The sequence below is a fragment of the Homalodisca vitripennis genome, chromosome 4 (genome assembly GCF_021130785.1).
Source record: "Homalodisca vitripennis isolate AUS2020 chromosome 4, UT_GWSS_2.1, whole genome shotgun sequence".
NCBI lineage: Eukaryota > Metazoa > Arthropoda > Insecta > Hemiptera > Cicadellidae > Homalodisca > Homalodisca vitripennis.
The window spans coordinates 166209330-166227239 of record NC_060210.1 but is presented as its reverse complement, the minus strand read 5'-3'; the positions used below and the strand labels follow the sequence as shown (position 1 = coordinate 166227239).

General features: G+C 32.5%; 1 protein-coding gene across 1 annotated transcript in view; it reads left to right on the top strand.

Moving 5' to 3' along the window:
• Positions 1-17910, top strand: part of LOC124360541 — a 342600-nt gene that overhangs the window by 84562 nt on the left and 240128 nt on the right. Inside the window, exons 3-6 of the mRNA XM_046814254.1 lie at positions 6390-6544; positions 7761-7887; positions 10344-10473; positions 11955-12113. Of these exons, the coding sequence (XP_046670210.1) occupies positions 6390-6544; positions 7761-7887; positions 10344-10473; positions 11955-12113 (571 nt within the window). The remainder of the gene's footprint in view (positions 1-6389; positions 6545-7760; positions 7888-10343; positions 10474-11954; positions 12114-17910) is intronic.

Below are 17910 nucleotides of genomic sequence, written 5' to 3'. Positions count from 1 at the left end.
CATAATTTTAAAGGTAATAGCTTACTGAATTGAATGCCACAAACCGCATCTCAAAGGAATTATTCTATCAGAAAATAGAGCATTTTTAGTATTGAAAATTTACTGATGTTCAACAATGTAATTTTAAACATGGTTTCTTGCCACAAAAATGTGTTACACTAATTTTTTTAGCATTTTTTAAATGTTCAATTAAAATAAAATAAACAATTTATTTTTAAGCTGGTTTCATTAGTACAAATTTACCAGTTTTTTATTACAATGAATAAAACTTATGAGTCACTTTCTCTGATTACTTATGAATCTGTACTTGGTGTTTTTCCAGTCAGCAGGAAGGTTTAAAGAGACAAAGGTCACTAGCCTATGAGAAACATTATTGTGTTATTAATCATCTGGTCTACACAGGTTTCAGTTTGTTGAGCATGGAGCTTTCACTAAGACAGGTCTAAGCTTGGGAATTACAAATGGACAAATGTCATATCATTCCTGTCGAGTTAATCAGTGTCTCTGAAGCATTGCTGTCAACAAGTTATCTAATTACAGTAGTTCAGTTTTTATTTGGCATTTTAATGGAATTGTCTGAAAGAGAACGAATTAACTCTGTTGATGATGCGAGGATATGGCGATCGTCAAAGATCTTATCGGGAAGTTTGTAATTTGTTTTAATGACACTTTCCCAGAAAGGAATCCCATAAGTGTTTTCAACAATATCAAAAACTATTGAGCGTTTTGAAATGACAGGGAGTGTACGTAATCGGCCAAAGTCGGGTAGGATACAATCTGCAACAGATGAAGAACATGCACTAGATGTTTTGCAAACATTTATTGAAGACCCACATACATCGCTCAGAAAAGCTGCACAGCAACATGATATGCACCCTATGTCCTGTCAGTAAGATTTTGAAAATTAATAAATACAAACCATTTAAAGTTCATTTAGTCCAACAGGTTAAGTGAGGATGATTACGACAGAAGAGTTGAGTTTTGTGAACTTGTGATTGCGCAAATGTGATGACAATAGAGATTTTCTGACCAACATACTATTTTCTGATGAGGCAACTTTTTTCCTAAATGGCAATGTTAACAGGCACAATTGCCGTTACTGGGCTAGTGGAAAACCCACATTGGATTACTGAGTCCCATTCACAGCAACCACAAAAATTGAACGTATGGTGTGGAATTTTAGGTAACAAAATTGTTGGACCCTTTTTCATCAATGGAAATTTAAATGCCGAACTTTACTACAATATGCTCCAAAATGAAATAATCCCAGCTATTCAAATTGCATCAGGAGAATACTTTGATAATGTATGGTTTCAGCAGGATGGTGCTCCACCCCATTATGGGAGACAGGTAAGAGAGTATTTGGATTTAAGGGTTTCCTCATAAATGGATTGGCCGAAGAGGAGAAATCGAATGGCCTCCAAGATCTCCGGATTTGTCACCAATCGATTATTTCCTATGGGGTCATTTAAAATCCAATGTTTATAGAAGAAAGCCTCATAATTTGGAAGACCTAAGAAACAGGATTATAGAGGAGATTGCTTTGATAACTGAAGAAATGTTAGGCAACTCTGTCGAATCATTTTACACAAGAATGGCTCATTGTCAAACCGTAGAAGGAACACAGTTCGAACAATTGCTTTGACACCAAATGCAGGTAAAACGTTGTTGTAAGACTTTTCTAACAGCATACATTATTTTTTTATTTGTAATAAGAAATCAATAACATAAGTATTTCCATAATTGTACTGTAATAAAAACTGGCAAATTTGTGCTAATAGAACCAGCTTAAAATGAAATTTTTGTTTTATTTAATTGAACATTTAAAAAAATGCTAAAAAATTAGTGTAACACATTTTGTGGCAAGAACCATGTTAAAATTACATTGTTGAACATCAGTAAATTTTCAATACTAAAAATGCTCTATTTTTCTGATAGAATAATTCCCTTGAGATGCGGTTTTTGTGGCATTCAATTCAGTAAGCTATTACCTTTAAAATTATGTATCACAAGGTATAAGGCTTCCATTAAGAATATTCACGATACCCTCGGCAGGACGTCCCCCGTTGGTGTGACATAACAAAACATTGTTCCAAAAAGTAGATGCCCAATCTCTATCACGATTGTAAGAGGTTTCAAATTTATATTTAAATTATTAAAGGATATATTTGGGTGTTTCCAGACATAATATACACCCTGTAGTATGATGCATATCATTGCAAGTCTGGCCTTTTGGCGTCATAATTTATTAATAATGTAAAGCGATATTATGTAAAACGTGTAATACTAGTTTTTTCGTAAAAACTAATTTTCTATACTCATGCGAAGTTTCAATAACATATCTCAGGCTTAAGTGCGTTATACAGCAGTTTATTTCCCTCGCCCTAGGATATGTCTTGTACTATATATATATATTAAGTTGAGCAGCAAGTACTGATTCAGTGTTTATTGGAAAATTAAATAAGGCTATTACCATTTATACAACTTTGATAAATGTAAACAAGTCGTTTGACAGGTATTTGGTCTTCCGATCATATGTTAGTTTAGTTATTTAAACGCATATGTGACTGATACAGCCAAATACAATATAATTTAATTATATATATATATATATATATATATATATATATATATATATATTGTAGATATAAACGTCCTAATTATACATACTAAAAATTCTCACTTATTTCCGTTTATATTGTTGGTGCTATAAGTACAGAAAGTAAAGTTTTATCCAAGGCCTCATTGTATCTTGTTATCATAGACTTGAACTTGAAATTTTTTCTGAGGATTGGCTTATGTACTGAGGGGAAGATTTTAAAATTGACATTTAAGACGATGTCGGCCGGAGAGAGATGGAATGGAAGAGGTGAGGATAGGGCGATGTGAAATGAGGTAATTGGTCCCAGAGATAAGTGGCGGTAAGATAATGGTGGTGCTGCACTGAGGAGGAGGAAGTGCACCATAAAGATAGGCGAGATACCGGACATCTCGGGTGGCGACAGTCCCCAAGCAGGTGATGTGCGAGTCATGCCTCGGTGCCGGGCAGTTCTGCCGTGACGTGACGTGACGTGACATGTCGTGTCCAGAATTGATAACATTGTTCTCTCTGGTCTCAACATTGTGTTCTCTGAACGCGATTACTATGTTTATGTGATAGGTTTAGTATCAGAAATATGTTTCATACTTCATTGTCAACTACAATATATCTAGAGCAGTGACCAAGCATTATCGAAGCAGGGTATTATTAAATGATGAGATCGAGAAAACTTGTACCTATTATTTTATGTGTGTATAAGTTTATAAATATGTTCGATATCTCCGTGAATTGTCCGAGGTAGTATTGTAAAATGTTGTATACATTTAAAATTGATTTACAGTTAAAAATAATTGCTTATTGATTTAATAATCCATAATTAATTTTTAGTCTGTTAGTATTTTCTTTAATACAAATCATGTACAAATGTGAGTTTTATTCATATAAAAGGTTTATTATATGCTTGTTTCAAATAACCTTTGAAAGAAACAGTTTCTAAAAGTTAAGACTACACCATTCCATGATTTATCAAATTAATTCAGCAACACACATATCAGTAACAATTAAATTTAATGCAAATAGATAGTTGTACAACTTAAGTATAAAAAAAAATTGTGGAAGGTTTATAAATTATTTGATCCTTATACATAATAAAATAGCATAAACAATAAAATAAGAATAATGGGTTTTCTTGTGAGATTTATTCCAAAAACTGTATGTCGGTCCAGATTTCAAATTCTAAATTCGATAATTTATGGAGTATTATTGAAGATCAATCCATCATAGCCAGTTTGTTGTAAAGTTTACCTTAACGCTACTTTATCTTATTATTAATAGAGAGTAATCTTATTATTCCTCTTAAAAAATAATTACATAAAAAGTGTAGCTATCTTATGGATAATCAAATGAGTTATCAGTAATAAAAGACGTAGTAGTGAAAATAATATATTTAGGAATTACTGTAGTGGTATGTGAACCTCGTACACAAGATAACATTTAATCTAATTTTGAAATTCCCATTTCATACATGGGCTACTTACTGTCCTTATAGTTTCAAACACGCCTGTCCCCAATACTTCTTTTCGGATTTCAAAACCAACCATCCCACCGAGTTAAAATTTGTTATGGTTGATTTTGGTTTCAGATTAGGTCTATGAAAAATTGCTCAACAAAATTACCTCATGGTGGTAGAGAGTAGGATTATTAACATTAGGCAGAGTTAAACTTCGCACATTATGTTTTTTATGTTACAATATAACAATGAAAACTGTAGTATTCATTGAATATAATCAGAAGAAATCTTGGAATCAAAAGAAAAGATACAGTTATATGACCCCAAGCACTAGTATCAATCAATAATTTAACCAATTTGTTCTGGATATCGTGAAATTCTTTTTTTATTATAAAACGCCACACTCGACATGTAGGCTATCGCACAGCTTTTGTACAAAACCGCCACGCCCGAAATAGTTTTTCCAATATTATCAGTTGTGCGGCTTTTCTCGCGATGACAGCCGATATGTTGTGTTATTTATTTTGTTACTTGAGGCCCTATAATTTGGTGGTTGGAAACGAGTAGGAGATTGTTGTAAGGTTGGTGCTGCGATCTTGTGGATATTAATCAAACTACTTGTATGCCACCCACATCCACGTGCATTGTATCGTATGCGAGTAGTCTGCTAGTCTGCGGAGTCTGCTTTGTTTCTACTGTGTTTTACTGAGTGTTATTCAATGTTTATGTTGACAGTTGAGTAAATAAGGGAATTATTAGGTAATATGTTTATATTTTCCACCCCTAAATAGCATTTAAAATTACCGTCGGCCGCGGTATACTATCGAAACCTACTCAATCAAATCGGTGTTCAAAATTAAACGTTTTAAAAATAGCGGTTTTACAAAATTACACGCCCAACATAACAATAAAGAGCTCTATAATAAGACTAATATCGGATTTTGTAACCGCCCGGTCAAGAATAAATGGTAATTTTAATAACCTAATCATATAATTCTAAAATGTCGTACTTAAATACATTACTCTTGCAACTATCTTGTAAAAAGATTCGGTCTTATAGGTATCTGAGTTATGAATGTTCAAAGTTGCACTTAGGTTAAGTGCCAAAATTTTTACCTTTTTCGTTGTTATTGATACAAAAACTGAAAGTTTTTATTTTTAAATAATTTGCTTTATGTGCCCAAACAAGCCATATTTGAATACAATTCCCCATATTATACTTCTACTGTGTTTAGTTTGTGGTTAACTCGGAGATCTGAATTTTTGATCTGAGAGTAGGCTAGTTATCACGGCAAACTAGTCTCGCAGATAAAAATAATTAAAATGGTAGTTAAATTTCTTTGTAGCCATTTATTTACGTAAAGAATATTTTTTGTTTTTAAAACAGTTTAAAATTGATTACGAGTTTGAGAACATGAAAAGGAAACGGATCGAAGCAAAATCTTAAAAAAATGAAATCCTGTTCATTAGAGTTCTTTCTCCTGTCTAATGCATGACTGATGTAAAGGTATCATATAGTGCAATTAGATGCAATGTATCATGCAATTTTTTAAATATTTATAAAGCTTTTTCAAAATATATTGCTATTTTTCAATAATGAAATTCAATTATAAAATAAAGTGAAAGGCCAATTTATGTGCCACTTATTGTAATGTGTGGACATTAATAATTAATGAATGCTAGACCATTTCTAAGCTGTAAAAAGTTTTTGGACATAATAACATTGAATATAATTGAACATAGTTGTGTAATGTTTATGAATTGACCGTATTTACAGTATTTACCTAAATGTACATATGCAATAATATTTTTAAGTGTATATTTAAAGCATGGTCAGAATTTAGGGTAAGTTTTATCAAATATAAGATGCCCACCTTGAACAACCCCAAAAGTTTCTCTTAATTTTGTTTCAACATTTTTCATAACAATATAAATAAATAAAACATTTGATTTCTTTCATAAAGTTTCAACTCAGCACCAAAATCGAATAGAACTCTTATTTTTATAAAAAATTAAATATTGCAAAAAATACCTGTTAATTTAAGCTTAAATATCCAAATAATTGCTCTGTACAAACAATACAATCACTATTTCAACAAAACAGATCCTAAACATTAATTTTAAACTCATATTTTTCTTGGATAAGGACCCTCAACCTCCCACTCCCCTGTTATCCTGAGAGGTAATTTCTCCACACATAAAGATCCCTTACACAGAATGGACAGAGGTGCTGGCTATCTCAAACTTTTCCTCTGGATTGTTCACACTACTTAAGATACTACTGTAGTTTAGTAAGTGTGCTGAATGGTTGGAGTGACAGAAGGATGATGGTGTTGGCAGAAGGAGCCGCAGCAGCAAGCGGTGGCGGAGACGCAGGCAGTGGTGGCGAGTGTCACCACACTCTCTGTCAGACTCCAGCTGTAGCTCGGAGGACGAGAGTACATCAACACTGACATACCGGCACCATTCAGACACTGAGACCAACATGCCGGGTGGTGAGTGTATCTCATAGTCCTTCCTGTCCTGGCACAACGATATGCTTTTTGTAATGTGAAAAGTTAATGGAAGCAAATCCTATCTATATACTCATGAGTGTAGAGAGTTAATGACATCTTATTGTTAAAAAAGGTCACATGATTGAATCACTTACTAAGAGATTGATAATTTAAAGAACACGTCCATGTTTTTACTTTCCATACAAAATATTGTGAAGTTTTTTTAGATATAGTGAAATACAAAAATTGTGTGAAGATCCAAAAGCTGATAACTAGGATTTAAGTATGAAGTTACTATAACCATTTGGGTGCCAGGTCTCATTGCTGATATATCTGAGTGACTACTATATAGACTTCTACCATTCTTCTTGCCCATTACTCAGTGACATGTAAATTGACATGCTCGTTGATACTTTCAATTGACAGCTCTTACACTCCAGATGTGCCTGTTGTGGATTAAAAGTACATCCGACTATACGGCTCTGCCCCAAGGTAGATACATATCAGTACAAGCCTGGACTTTGGCTTTATTATTTATTAATAATATAAAGAGTTCTCAATTAATATTTTTAATAGTACTGTTATGACAAGAATCTAATATTCTATATTTATGCAAAGTTTAAACAACATATCTAAGGCCTGAGTGCTTTAAAAACAATGTATTTGCTATAACTCAAGCTTGCAATAATGTCTCTTACCACAGTTAAAATATAATATAGCAGTATTTTGGCTATGAGATAGCTGTTGTAAACTATCATTATTTGGAATGTGCTATCTGAATGTTTAATACACATGAAAATTAAATCAAACTTTATAAATTGAGTAGCTAATTATTTGAAAGAAAGAAATAATTTACTATGTAATCTTGAATACCTAAAACGTTTGATATATTATAATTACATTTTTCATTTTTATCCATAAATTTACAGTACTAAACACTTACTAGAAAAATGGTAAATTCTAATAACCCATTGTAATAATGAATTATTTAATATATGTTTAATCTTAAACTAAGTGTAAGATCATTTATTTCCTCACCCACTTCAATTCAAAATATGTTGGAACTGTAATAATTTCTACTGGAGAAGAAGTATTTAAGGAAAAAACACTAAAATTTCAACTCTTTAGTTTAGTGGGTTGTTGAAGTAATGAAGAGTGAACGGATGATGTATTTCCCCCCTACTAGATGAAAAAGTCAAATGAATGTATGTTGTAGGATTCGAGAACTCTGCGATGAAGTCAAGTTTTTCCCTGTCCTCGCTGCAGCCCTCTAGTGCAAGTCTAGAGACTCCTGAACATGCGAGGCCAGAGAGACCTTACAACTCCCTCAGGAAAACTTGCAGGTAAATAAATCAGATGTCTTTGATGGACTGTACATTCTGAAAATGGTGTTCTGTGTCCATCAGCAGTAAAAGTAGATCTTCCCAACATATAGGATTACTCTTTATGATATTCATGCCTTTATGATTCATGTGCTATTTTATGATATTCATGTTTAATTTTAGTTTTAAAAATTAGTTATTAAATTAGTTTTTGGTATGTAATTTACAGTAACAACGGGTTTATAATAAAAAAATAAATTTTAAAAGTGTTTGATTTAAATATTAAGCATTACAATTGAATAAAATAAAATAAAATACCTTTATTGACATAAAACATTTCAAACCTGTAATAAAACGTTTTTCAGACCTATAAGTTGATAATTTTAATCAATTGATTGTGGCTCATTTTTTAGAAGTGTTAAACCTCTAAGAAAGAGCTTTAACACCAAAGTAGGCAAAATTTATTGCACAATTAGAATGAGTGTCTCAAGTTTCATGCGTACCTGCACGGCTATTAATAAATAATCTAAAGGAAGGTGGTTTTCTTCTGTAAAGATGATAATAATGAGCAATTTCACCTAGTTTAATTTTTTCAAATAAAATATTATTTACCTTGAAAGTAACATTGTTTGTAAATTTGCCAGTATGTCACTTGCCACTTTGGATTATGCACACAAAAGTTTAAACTATTAGAATATGAAGTACATACTAGAAAACAGGAAAATAATAGACACTGTTCTGTTCTATAAGTCATTTCTGTGACCACAAGCATAAATATGCTTTTAGTTATCTAAAAATCTGGAAAGGTTCCATTGAAAGTGCCATAGTATACTTTCAGTTTACCATATAAAACTAACAATTGCAGATTTTTATGTAAGAAATAGTTCAAGTTAAAGGAGTAGAGCATATTGAAACTGATTTGATTTTGGACACAAAATTTATATTTTGATTTGATTTCTATGAGGCTAAGCATATGCTTATTTGTAATAGTATGCTTATAATATATCAAATTAATATGTAGTTTAGGTTGATTTCTGTTCATAAGCCATTATTAGTTAAACGCAGGTATGAATATTTTAAATTGTAATATTTTTGATACAATACAATATATTTGTTTTATTTACTATGAAGGTTATTTTAAGAAGTAACATAATCATTAATTATGCCATATTTACATTAGTGATGGGTGAGTAAGCAATAACAATGGTTTAATGTCTTTAGGCTGGATAATAAGCGCAGCCTTTAACTGCCTTTTCAAAGGGATTGCACTGTAACATAAATGCAGCTTGAGAACTAAGAAGTTCATTGTTTAAACAACCCTTTTTAATGGAGCTTACCCAGGGAATAGTCTGATAAAAGAGTTGTCAATGAATATGTAGGAGTCTGAAAACATTAGGACAATATCTTAGAATTTGATTTCTCAGTTATCCAGAGACATGCAGTGACTTCAATAACTCAAGTCTGGCCGAACAAAGTAGCAGAATAAGGATGCGGATACAGTGTTCCAAGTAAACAAATTACCTTGAGTTAGACAGAGCCTTAGTATAATGATGAATTAACACATTGCAGTTCAAATGTAACATTGAGTTTAGAACACTGTTTTGATTAAGAGTCCTAAGGATTGAGCTGGGTCAAACTTTGTATTTGATATCCATGTAACCATCCATTGTATCGTTATAATAGCTTGACATTCTGGTTATTTTTTTCTCTGGTTTTAGTTTGTTCAGATATAAGGAAATAACAAAAAATAATATAATATTATTAATAATTCAACTACATATCAATGCTCTAAAGGAATGAATCATAATAAATTAAATAGCCTATTTGTGACTTTTAATAAACGCTAGTTAGTCTATATTAAAATTATAACACATAAACAAATCAATAAAAATTAAAACCGAATGCTTGAATATATGTCAGATCAAAAAGCATGTTATACTTCTAATATGTGTAGTATAGTAAACAGTCTCAATTTTTAATTTGTGTTATTGAGCCTAAAGCTTCTGACATATGTTTCACAGTGAAAATAAATTTTTTTAACAGGCTAGAACATTGGGTACTGGTACAATGTCTATTTTTTGGCCTCTTGTAAAACTAACTAAATAGTGCTTAATATTTTTGTGAGGAGCAAGTAATAAATAACACTGCTAGATATGTGATACAGAGGTTTTATAACATGTCATGGTACAAATATTATTACATTCAAACTTGGATAGTTCAAACATTTTAAATTTGTGATCTTGGATAATCTAAACTTGTCTTCCAGGCCCTTGACAATCCTATACAATGTGATAAAGTCTGGATCTTGGATAATTTGAAGTTTTTGCAGGTCACTTGAGTTTTGGATTATTTAAGCTCCTCTGTAACACTAGAATACTCATGTTTGCCTACTCTAGCGTCTTTTACAAAGTAATTAATCACATTACATCAAGTAATAGTTCAACATTCATTCATCCCATTGTTTTATTGTTATATAGAAAAGATCCCGAACAAGAGTCATGGAGGAGATCATGGGACAGAAAAGATGATACAAAAGACGAATTTTGGAATGCGCTAAAACCAAACTACCTCTACTTAATGGATAGTAATTTAATCGACAGTTGCAAGGTAAAGTATATGTTTACAGGAGACACTGTAAAATATCTGAAATATACAATTATATTGTTTATAATGAAAATTTACCTGATTTATGTGAGGAGTTCAAGTTAAACTGTCTACATACTACTGTAGTCTGCATTTTAAACTCGTATTGAACATCATATTACTCATACTTATATATAAAACTTGCTGTGAATTCCTTCATGATAACTATTTCTTACAAGGGCTGTTTTTTAAACCTCTGATGTGTTGTAAAAATAAAATTAATGAGTATAATGAGATAAATTTACTATCAAAAGTTACATACATATATAGTTTACGTTTCAATATAATCACCATTTAAATTGAGGAATGTATTATACCAGGGTACAAGCTCTCCAATACTCTCTTGATAAAACATTGCCACTAATGTTGATTTGAGACGGGTTTTCACGGCAGCATTTCTAGTATGCCGTCTGTTTGGAAGAACTGCCCTCCTATCTACTTCTTTAATTCAAGGAAGAGGTGAAAGTTTCTTGGCGCTATATCAGGACTATAGGATAGATGACCAAATATGTCTTATTGAGATCTTTCAAGAAGCTGTTTTGTCTGAGCAGCTCTGTGAGGACAGATATTGTCATGGATAAGAACAATTCTTGTAGTGAGCATTTCTTTTCTTTTATTCGGAATGGCTCTCCGTAAACTATAATGTAATCTAACGTAATTCAAAGTAGTCCACTCCATGTATCGCTGTCCCTGGCTTTAAGAATTCTAAAGAAACACCTAGAAGCAGAACACTTTTCTGGTGAAGGAAACAGGATTTTTCTATACATTTGCCATCGTTCAGTGATATAAAAGATCAGTAACCCTATTTTTCGAGATCTGCAATCTGATCCTTCTTCAGATAAATAACTAAACTAACATATAATTAAAATCTAGGTTAAAATAAACAAATCATACCAGAGCCTTGTGACACGCATGTTTTAACAACATGCACTTAATAAAGACAAAACACAACATAATTATTATTAAAACTTAACTATAGAATACAGCTCACAATAGGTGTGCATCAACCGATTGACCAGAGGCCAATAGTAAATGGCAATTGTCATGGCAGAAATAAGATGGCAGGAAAAAAGAAGTAATTGGAATGAGCCTTTTTATTATTGGTTCATAGAACTTCTAGATGAACTTCTTAAACCCATACTGTGACTCCACATTGGTTTATTACAAATATCTAATCTGTGTAATAATTTTGGTTTTCTTTTTTTAATTAATTTTTCAGAATTAGCAGCCAAAGCGGCCTATTCTCGAATGATGGTTGAAAGATTGTTTGGTCTGTCAATTTAATGTATGATGCCTCAATTAATTTCCTTTTAAAGAAATGAGGTTCCCGATGTATTATGTTCGCTTCACTGCCACTTACCACTCTTCCGATATTTTCTCTTGTTTTCTATATTTCTATTATAAATTTATACAGATGTAACTTATATAAATAAACGACATTGCAGGAAGCGGGTCGGGACTTGCACTACGGACCGTCACCGACCCACGACTGGAGCTTCGAGCAGTTCTGCACGCAATTCACAGAACTTGATCTATGGCTCACAAGTATCCAGGAAACAATTTACTCTAAGGAAGAAAATGTCACCGATAGAAACTTAAGACTGGTAATATAACACTAACATTGCAATGTTTTACAAGTTTCTTTGATTTTTATGTTTTGTATTTTTAATGCTTTTTAAAAAATGTAAGAGGTTTTTGGGTGCCACAGCCAAGACCTGGATTTCTAAATGTATGGTAGTGTGTGAATGTACATAAGGTAACAAAATTTAAAAGTTTAACCTTTTAAGGAGTAATCTCGTCATGATGTAGCACAAACACCTACTATAAATAAGTACATACTTTTGCATATTACACATGAATAGAGTAAGAACTTTTTTTTCATAGTTGTAGTAAATATACCAAACATAGTTTATGTATGTTTTTAGCTACAAACATTCTAAATGTTGTTATAAATGTTGTTGTTGGTAGTAATAAATGTTGTAACTTTTTTAAGATAACTTTCATAAAGTTTTATAAGAGTAACATTAGAAGGTTTTTTTGTGGTACACAGCAAAACACAGATGAATGCACAATGATACTCTACATTACTTGGATTCATATGAAGTGTCTTTCCACTTGGGTCTTGTCTTAGTGTTGCTTCAGACAAAACATTGGCAGTAAATCTTCTTCTTCCGCTCTATACTGAATGGAAAATGAGTGGGAAAGTGCCGCTCAACAATGAGCGTTGGATTCTTGTCTCCAAGTTGATGTTCCTTGTCGGTACAGTACAGAATGATCCAGAATAGTTGACTTATGGGATTTAGTCTGAAGTTTGCTGAAAGATTGCTTTTTATTGGTGGCACAATCATGCTATTTAATTCATGTAATGTGTATTGAACATTATCAATGATGGCAACCAAGTAGAAACATAACTTGCGGTATCATTTAGTGATTTTTCGTGAACTATCATTGAACGATATTATCATAAAGCCCCCATGTTTTTGTTGTAGTCACAAACAGGTACTGGTTTGTTTGTGATTTTTCCAAACTTTTTTCGTTACCATTTCGTGGTTTGTGAATGGTTAATAGCATAGTCTGAGCAGTTTGTCACCACACTTTTCAGCAAGCAACTTATCGTGTAACACACTAACACTTCTCCCTTTTCATTTTCTTAGGAAAACTAGGCATGCATTGGCGGTCACTTCTAACAGTTACACAACTACCAGTGGGATTGTTCAAAATACAGTTGTGGTGCCATTGATGTATAGTACACAAAGGGCCATTGCCTGTACTCACAACATTATTAGGTAATCCTTCATTCCTTCCAGGTCTCATTCTGGAGTTTGTATCGTTCAAACTTCTGTAGAATTCAGGGGTTCATTGCTTGTTGCATTGGAATCAATTTCGAGGCCCATACAATCAAAACTGTTAGCTTCATCTTCTTTATCGCCAAAAACGTCTACATTAGAATCATACATCATGTCATTATCTTATTCACTAATCAAAAATTCCACTTCCCTTCTAATTTTATCAATTCATAACAAATTGTCCAAATCATGCTCCATTTTCACAAGAATTCATGACAAAAACGCAATAGCTTTTTGAAATACAATTAATTACATCTGTACACTAAAAGGAACATTTAATCATTAACTAGGGGTCACATAAAAGACATGATGTTACAATGGTGTTGAAAAGGCGGGAATTCCCACAATAACGTTGGGGGGCATTTAGCATAAAGTGGATTCCCTCACGATCTGTGGGAAATAGATAGAACTGCTGTTCTGTTGTATTGTCGCAACAATTACAATTACAATTATGGCATAATAACAGCGTATTAATAACTAAAGCATATTGTTTTGTTAACATAACCTTCTAAAATAATAATAATAATAATTCAAATCCATCATATAACGTGATTATTCCTCTACCGTAAATAGCACGATCACGTCAAATGGCATGATTACTATTTGAATGAATTTTTTCATACTTGCTTAAAGGTAAAAAAACTAGAGATTATGAAATTAAAATGCATTTTTTCAGGAAAACTAACATTATTTGTGCACAATAATATTTATTTATACATTTATTTATTTATGTGTACATTAATTCATTTATTTATGAGTAATTAATTTTGGTAATTAGTGTTATATTGTTAATTTTTTTCTGAATACAATTATGAGGTTGGGAAAAAAAAACTTAAAAGAAGGTGGCATTGGTACATGAGGTAATTTACTGCTACACCACACTGCAAAGTATGTCACCTCGCACTTACCACATGTGAGGTATGTGCTTGCGCAGGCCTGCCATTCAATAATTCCAATAACTAGCTGCTCCCAAATGAGGTACAAGTAAATTAACTGTAACTTGAATATTATGATTAAAACATCGCAAGACGTTTTGTAAAGGTGCTATAGTTCCACTAGAATTTGTAATAAGATTTGATTTTCTGTCATATTTGAAAACTTGTCCTACCTTTAAAATGACAGAAACAAGTTTACAAGAAGATTTTTTTGCAGATAAACAGATATTTTAAACAATCAAAAAATGGATTTAACAGGATGCAAGCAAAAAATATGTTGTTCGAAAAGTACGGCAGTTCGGAATTTATAGGCAAAATAAATTAGATCTCTTTTTGAAAGTTCAGGAGTGGGAAGTTATCTGTGGTGCGCCACATGGGGTCGGGTCAGAGACAGCCGTGATATCCAGCCAAATTTTGGTTGTAGCAGGAAGTAAAGACAAGACAGATTACAAGATTGCAACATTGAAGTTAAGTAAGTTAGGTCGTAAGTGGCACGTCCAATCAAGTCCGAGTTCAGGTCCTCCAAGGTAAAGATATAACTATAATGAGCCATAAGATCGATTAGTGAATGCTCAAGTTCTACAAGGTACTCGTTATTTGGGGTTTACAACAAACACTTACAAGAATATGACTTCCGTTGACACTAACATCCAGAAACATAAATTCTGTGTGTTGCCCCATTGGGTACACATGATCTTTTACAAGTGCCGTTGTGTACCCGATGTATTGAAATAATTTGTTTGGTAGAAAATTGTGAAGCCTACATATATTTCTCATTATACTTAGATGGTTTTGGTTTTTACCATTACAACAATAAATGATTTTTTGCCATTATTACTAAAAAATCAATGACAAATCAAAAATCCGGAAATAAGCCGTTGTTTTGAACGTTTTAAGGGAATCAAAAATGGAATGAAATTCATCAATATGACCAATGTTAATGTATGGTTCCTTCAGAAAATTATTATAGGAAGCGAGAGAGCGTCAGAGAAGTGTGGTGGTAGGATGTGCAGAGAAGTGCAGTTAGGGAGGGCATAGAGGTAGATTGGTCTGAGGCAGCAATAATCTCGTAGATTGTCAAACCCCCATGTGGCATCATTCGAGGGTTATCCATGAGTAACCACCGTTTATGTTTAGCACAAGAAGTGGTGGGAGTTGTGCCGCCATGTTGACATCATGGTGCACAGTGGTTTAAGTATGTTTCTAACTATGCAAGACAGAGCATTGTACATTCACATGTTATCAAGTTAAACCTCAAAACATGAGTGTTGCAACAGAATATTCCACCAATGTGAAATGCATAGTGTTAAGATTTCTCTGGGAAAATAATCACTCAGCAACTGAAATTCATCATGAATAAACCCCACACAGGTCTATAGCCCAAACATTATGAGTGAAGGTGTAGTTCGTCAATGGATACATTTAAAAAAAGTGGAAGAACAAACAAGAAGTCACAATGCAGAAAGGAGTAGTTTGGTCTTTTTTGACAGTGAATACCTACTGAACAAAGTGAAAGAAAAGTTCATTCATAAAAACTGTTGTTTCACAGAAACTGTTCATTGAAACTTTCCTATCATTTTCCCAAAATTTCTCAGAGTCTTTTACATGAGACGAGACAATGACAGAAAAACTAGGCTACCTTAAGCTTTATGCTTGTGGGTACCAAAACTGTGTGTGTAATGGCGTCCACAAATGACTGACTCACGGTATAGTCGTCAAGTTTTCCAGTAATTTTTGTAAGCAAATAGTTACACTCATATCCTGCAGAGGTCTTTTAAATGTTCTTTAAAAGATATAGTTTTTGTAAGAATTTTACGTGATTTCAATTGTGACTTTTAGAAAGTCCATTTGATAGCATTTTGACATTTCTAAAGACCAGGCTAGCTAGACCAGACCAGTTACAATGGGTGGTTGTCAATATGATTACCTATATTTTAACATAACAAAAAATACTGGGGGGGCTGGCTTGGTCACCATGCAGGCTAGGAACCATTGAGCTGTTGTAGCTATCTATTGTTGTTATGCATGAATGCAAAATTGCAGCTATAAATATCAGCTATGTTAAAATATTTACTTGCCATCATAGATCTGTAATGGGCCAGTGAGTCCAATGGTAGTTGTAATAAGAAGTGCATCTAACAAGATGTAAATCTAATACAGTGGGAACTAGACACATCCTGTGTCAATGAAATATTTTAATTCAAATTGAAGCTAGCTAAAGAAAGGACTATTAAAAAAATCTATCTTTTAGGTAGTAGTAGAAATAAAAGAAATATTTGAATACTTAAAGGGTGGATAAAGTTTGTGCTAGTTGCGTCATATCATTTATTATTTGTTTTATTAACCTTTCTATCTGATCTTTGATGATTACTCTTTTGTATACGGCACCTACTATTACCAAATTCAGCATGCAATATCTCTATACTCTCTATATTGTTAATTCATTTGTAAATATTAAGAATTTTTATTTTTGATCTCCTGTATGTGTTTGCGGGGGCGAACATTAAATTAAGTTCATTTTAAATCATAAATATATATCGGAGTAATAAAAGATAATCTTATAAATAAAAATGAAACGCTGATCATGATCGCTGATGAACTAATTCGGCTAATTCTTTTTGTAAAATATTTTTTGAAATCTGAGACAGCTTTATATGAACAGAAAGATTGGGAAAGTTACTTGGAATATTTTGGAATTCTGAAAAATTGTAGTATTTACGTATTGTAATCTAAATTTAACTAACACTAAACAGCTACTTTATTGAAGAAATCTGTGAACGTTTTCATTTACTGTGCTGCTAACTGGTGGACTTCCTAAACATTGAAATATGGCATTTTAACAGTGGCTTAAGAAAAAACATAGAAATGAACGAGTCTCAACAATCCATTCTTCTGTAGAATACTTGTACAGTCTGTAAACAATAAGATTTCATAACGAAAACCCTTATAAACGATTAGTTTTGAAAGTTGCATGACCTTAATAAGAATTACTCCCTTATACCTGAAGTAGGTAGGATTTTACCTATAATACACTTCTCAGTCCTACGTATGTATGTATATTTTTTCCATCGAGAAACAAGGCAAACTTAACTATCACACTGAAAATTCCTTAGACCGAAAGTAGATAACAAGAAACAGAAATTCAGCTTTTTGACCGAAGGAGATTTCCGAGAGCTACATACGTGTAAAGTTTTTTTATCAGGGCTATAAGATAAACTCAACTGTGGGACTGTAAGTAATAAATTCTATACGGTCAGAATTAGACATGTTTTAACCGAAGTAGGCTTTCAGAACTATGCGTTTGTTTTTTTTTTTTTCATCGTCAGGACAAGGCAAACTTTGGAAATATCTCAGACTGGAATTATAAATACAATAAACGCTTTTTGGCCAAAATAAGTTTCTGTGACCTATGTATTTCTGTTTTTGATCAGGGCAACAAGGCAGATTTGGCTATGGCATTAGAAATATAATTAATTTAAAACAGAAATCTTCTTATACATGCAAAACATGATATAAGAGTCAGGTTAAAATCTGATTCTCTTAAGCATGAACACTGAAATGATATCTACCTTATGTATGCCTAATAACGTTTGAAAAAAAATGTCTTAGTACTCAATCAT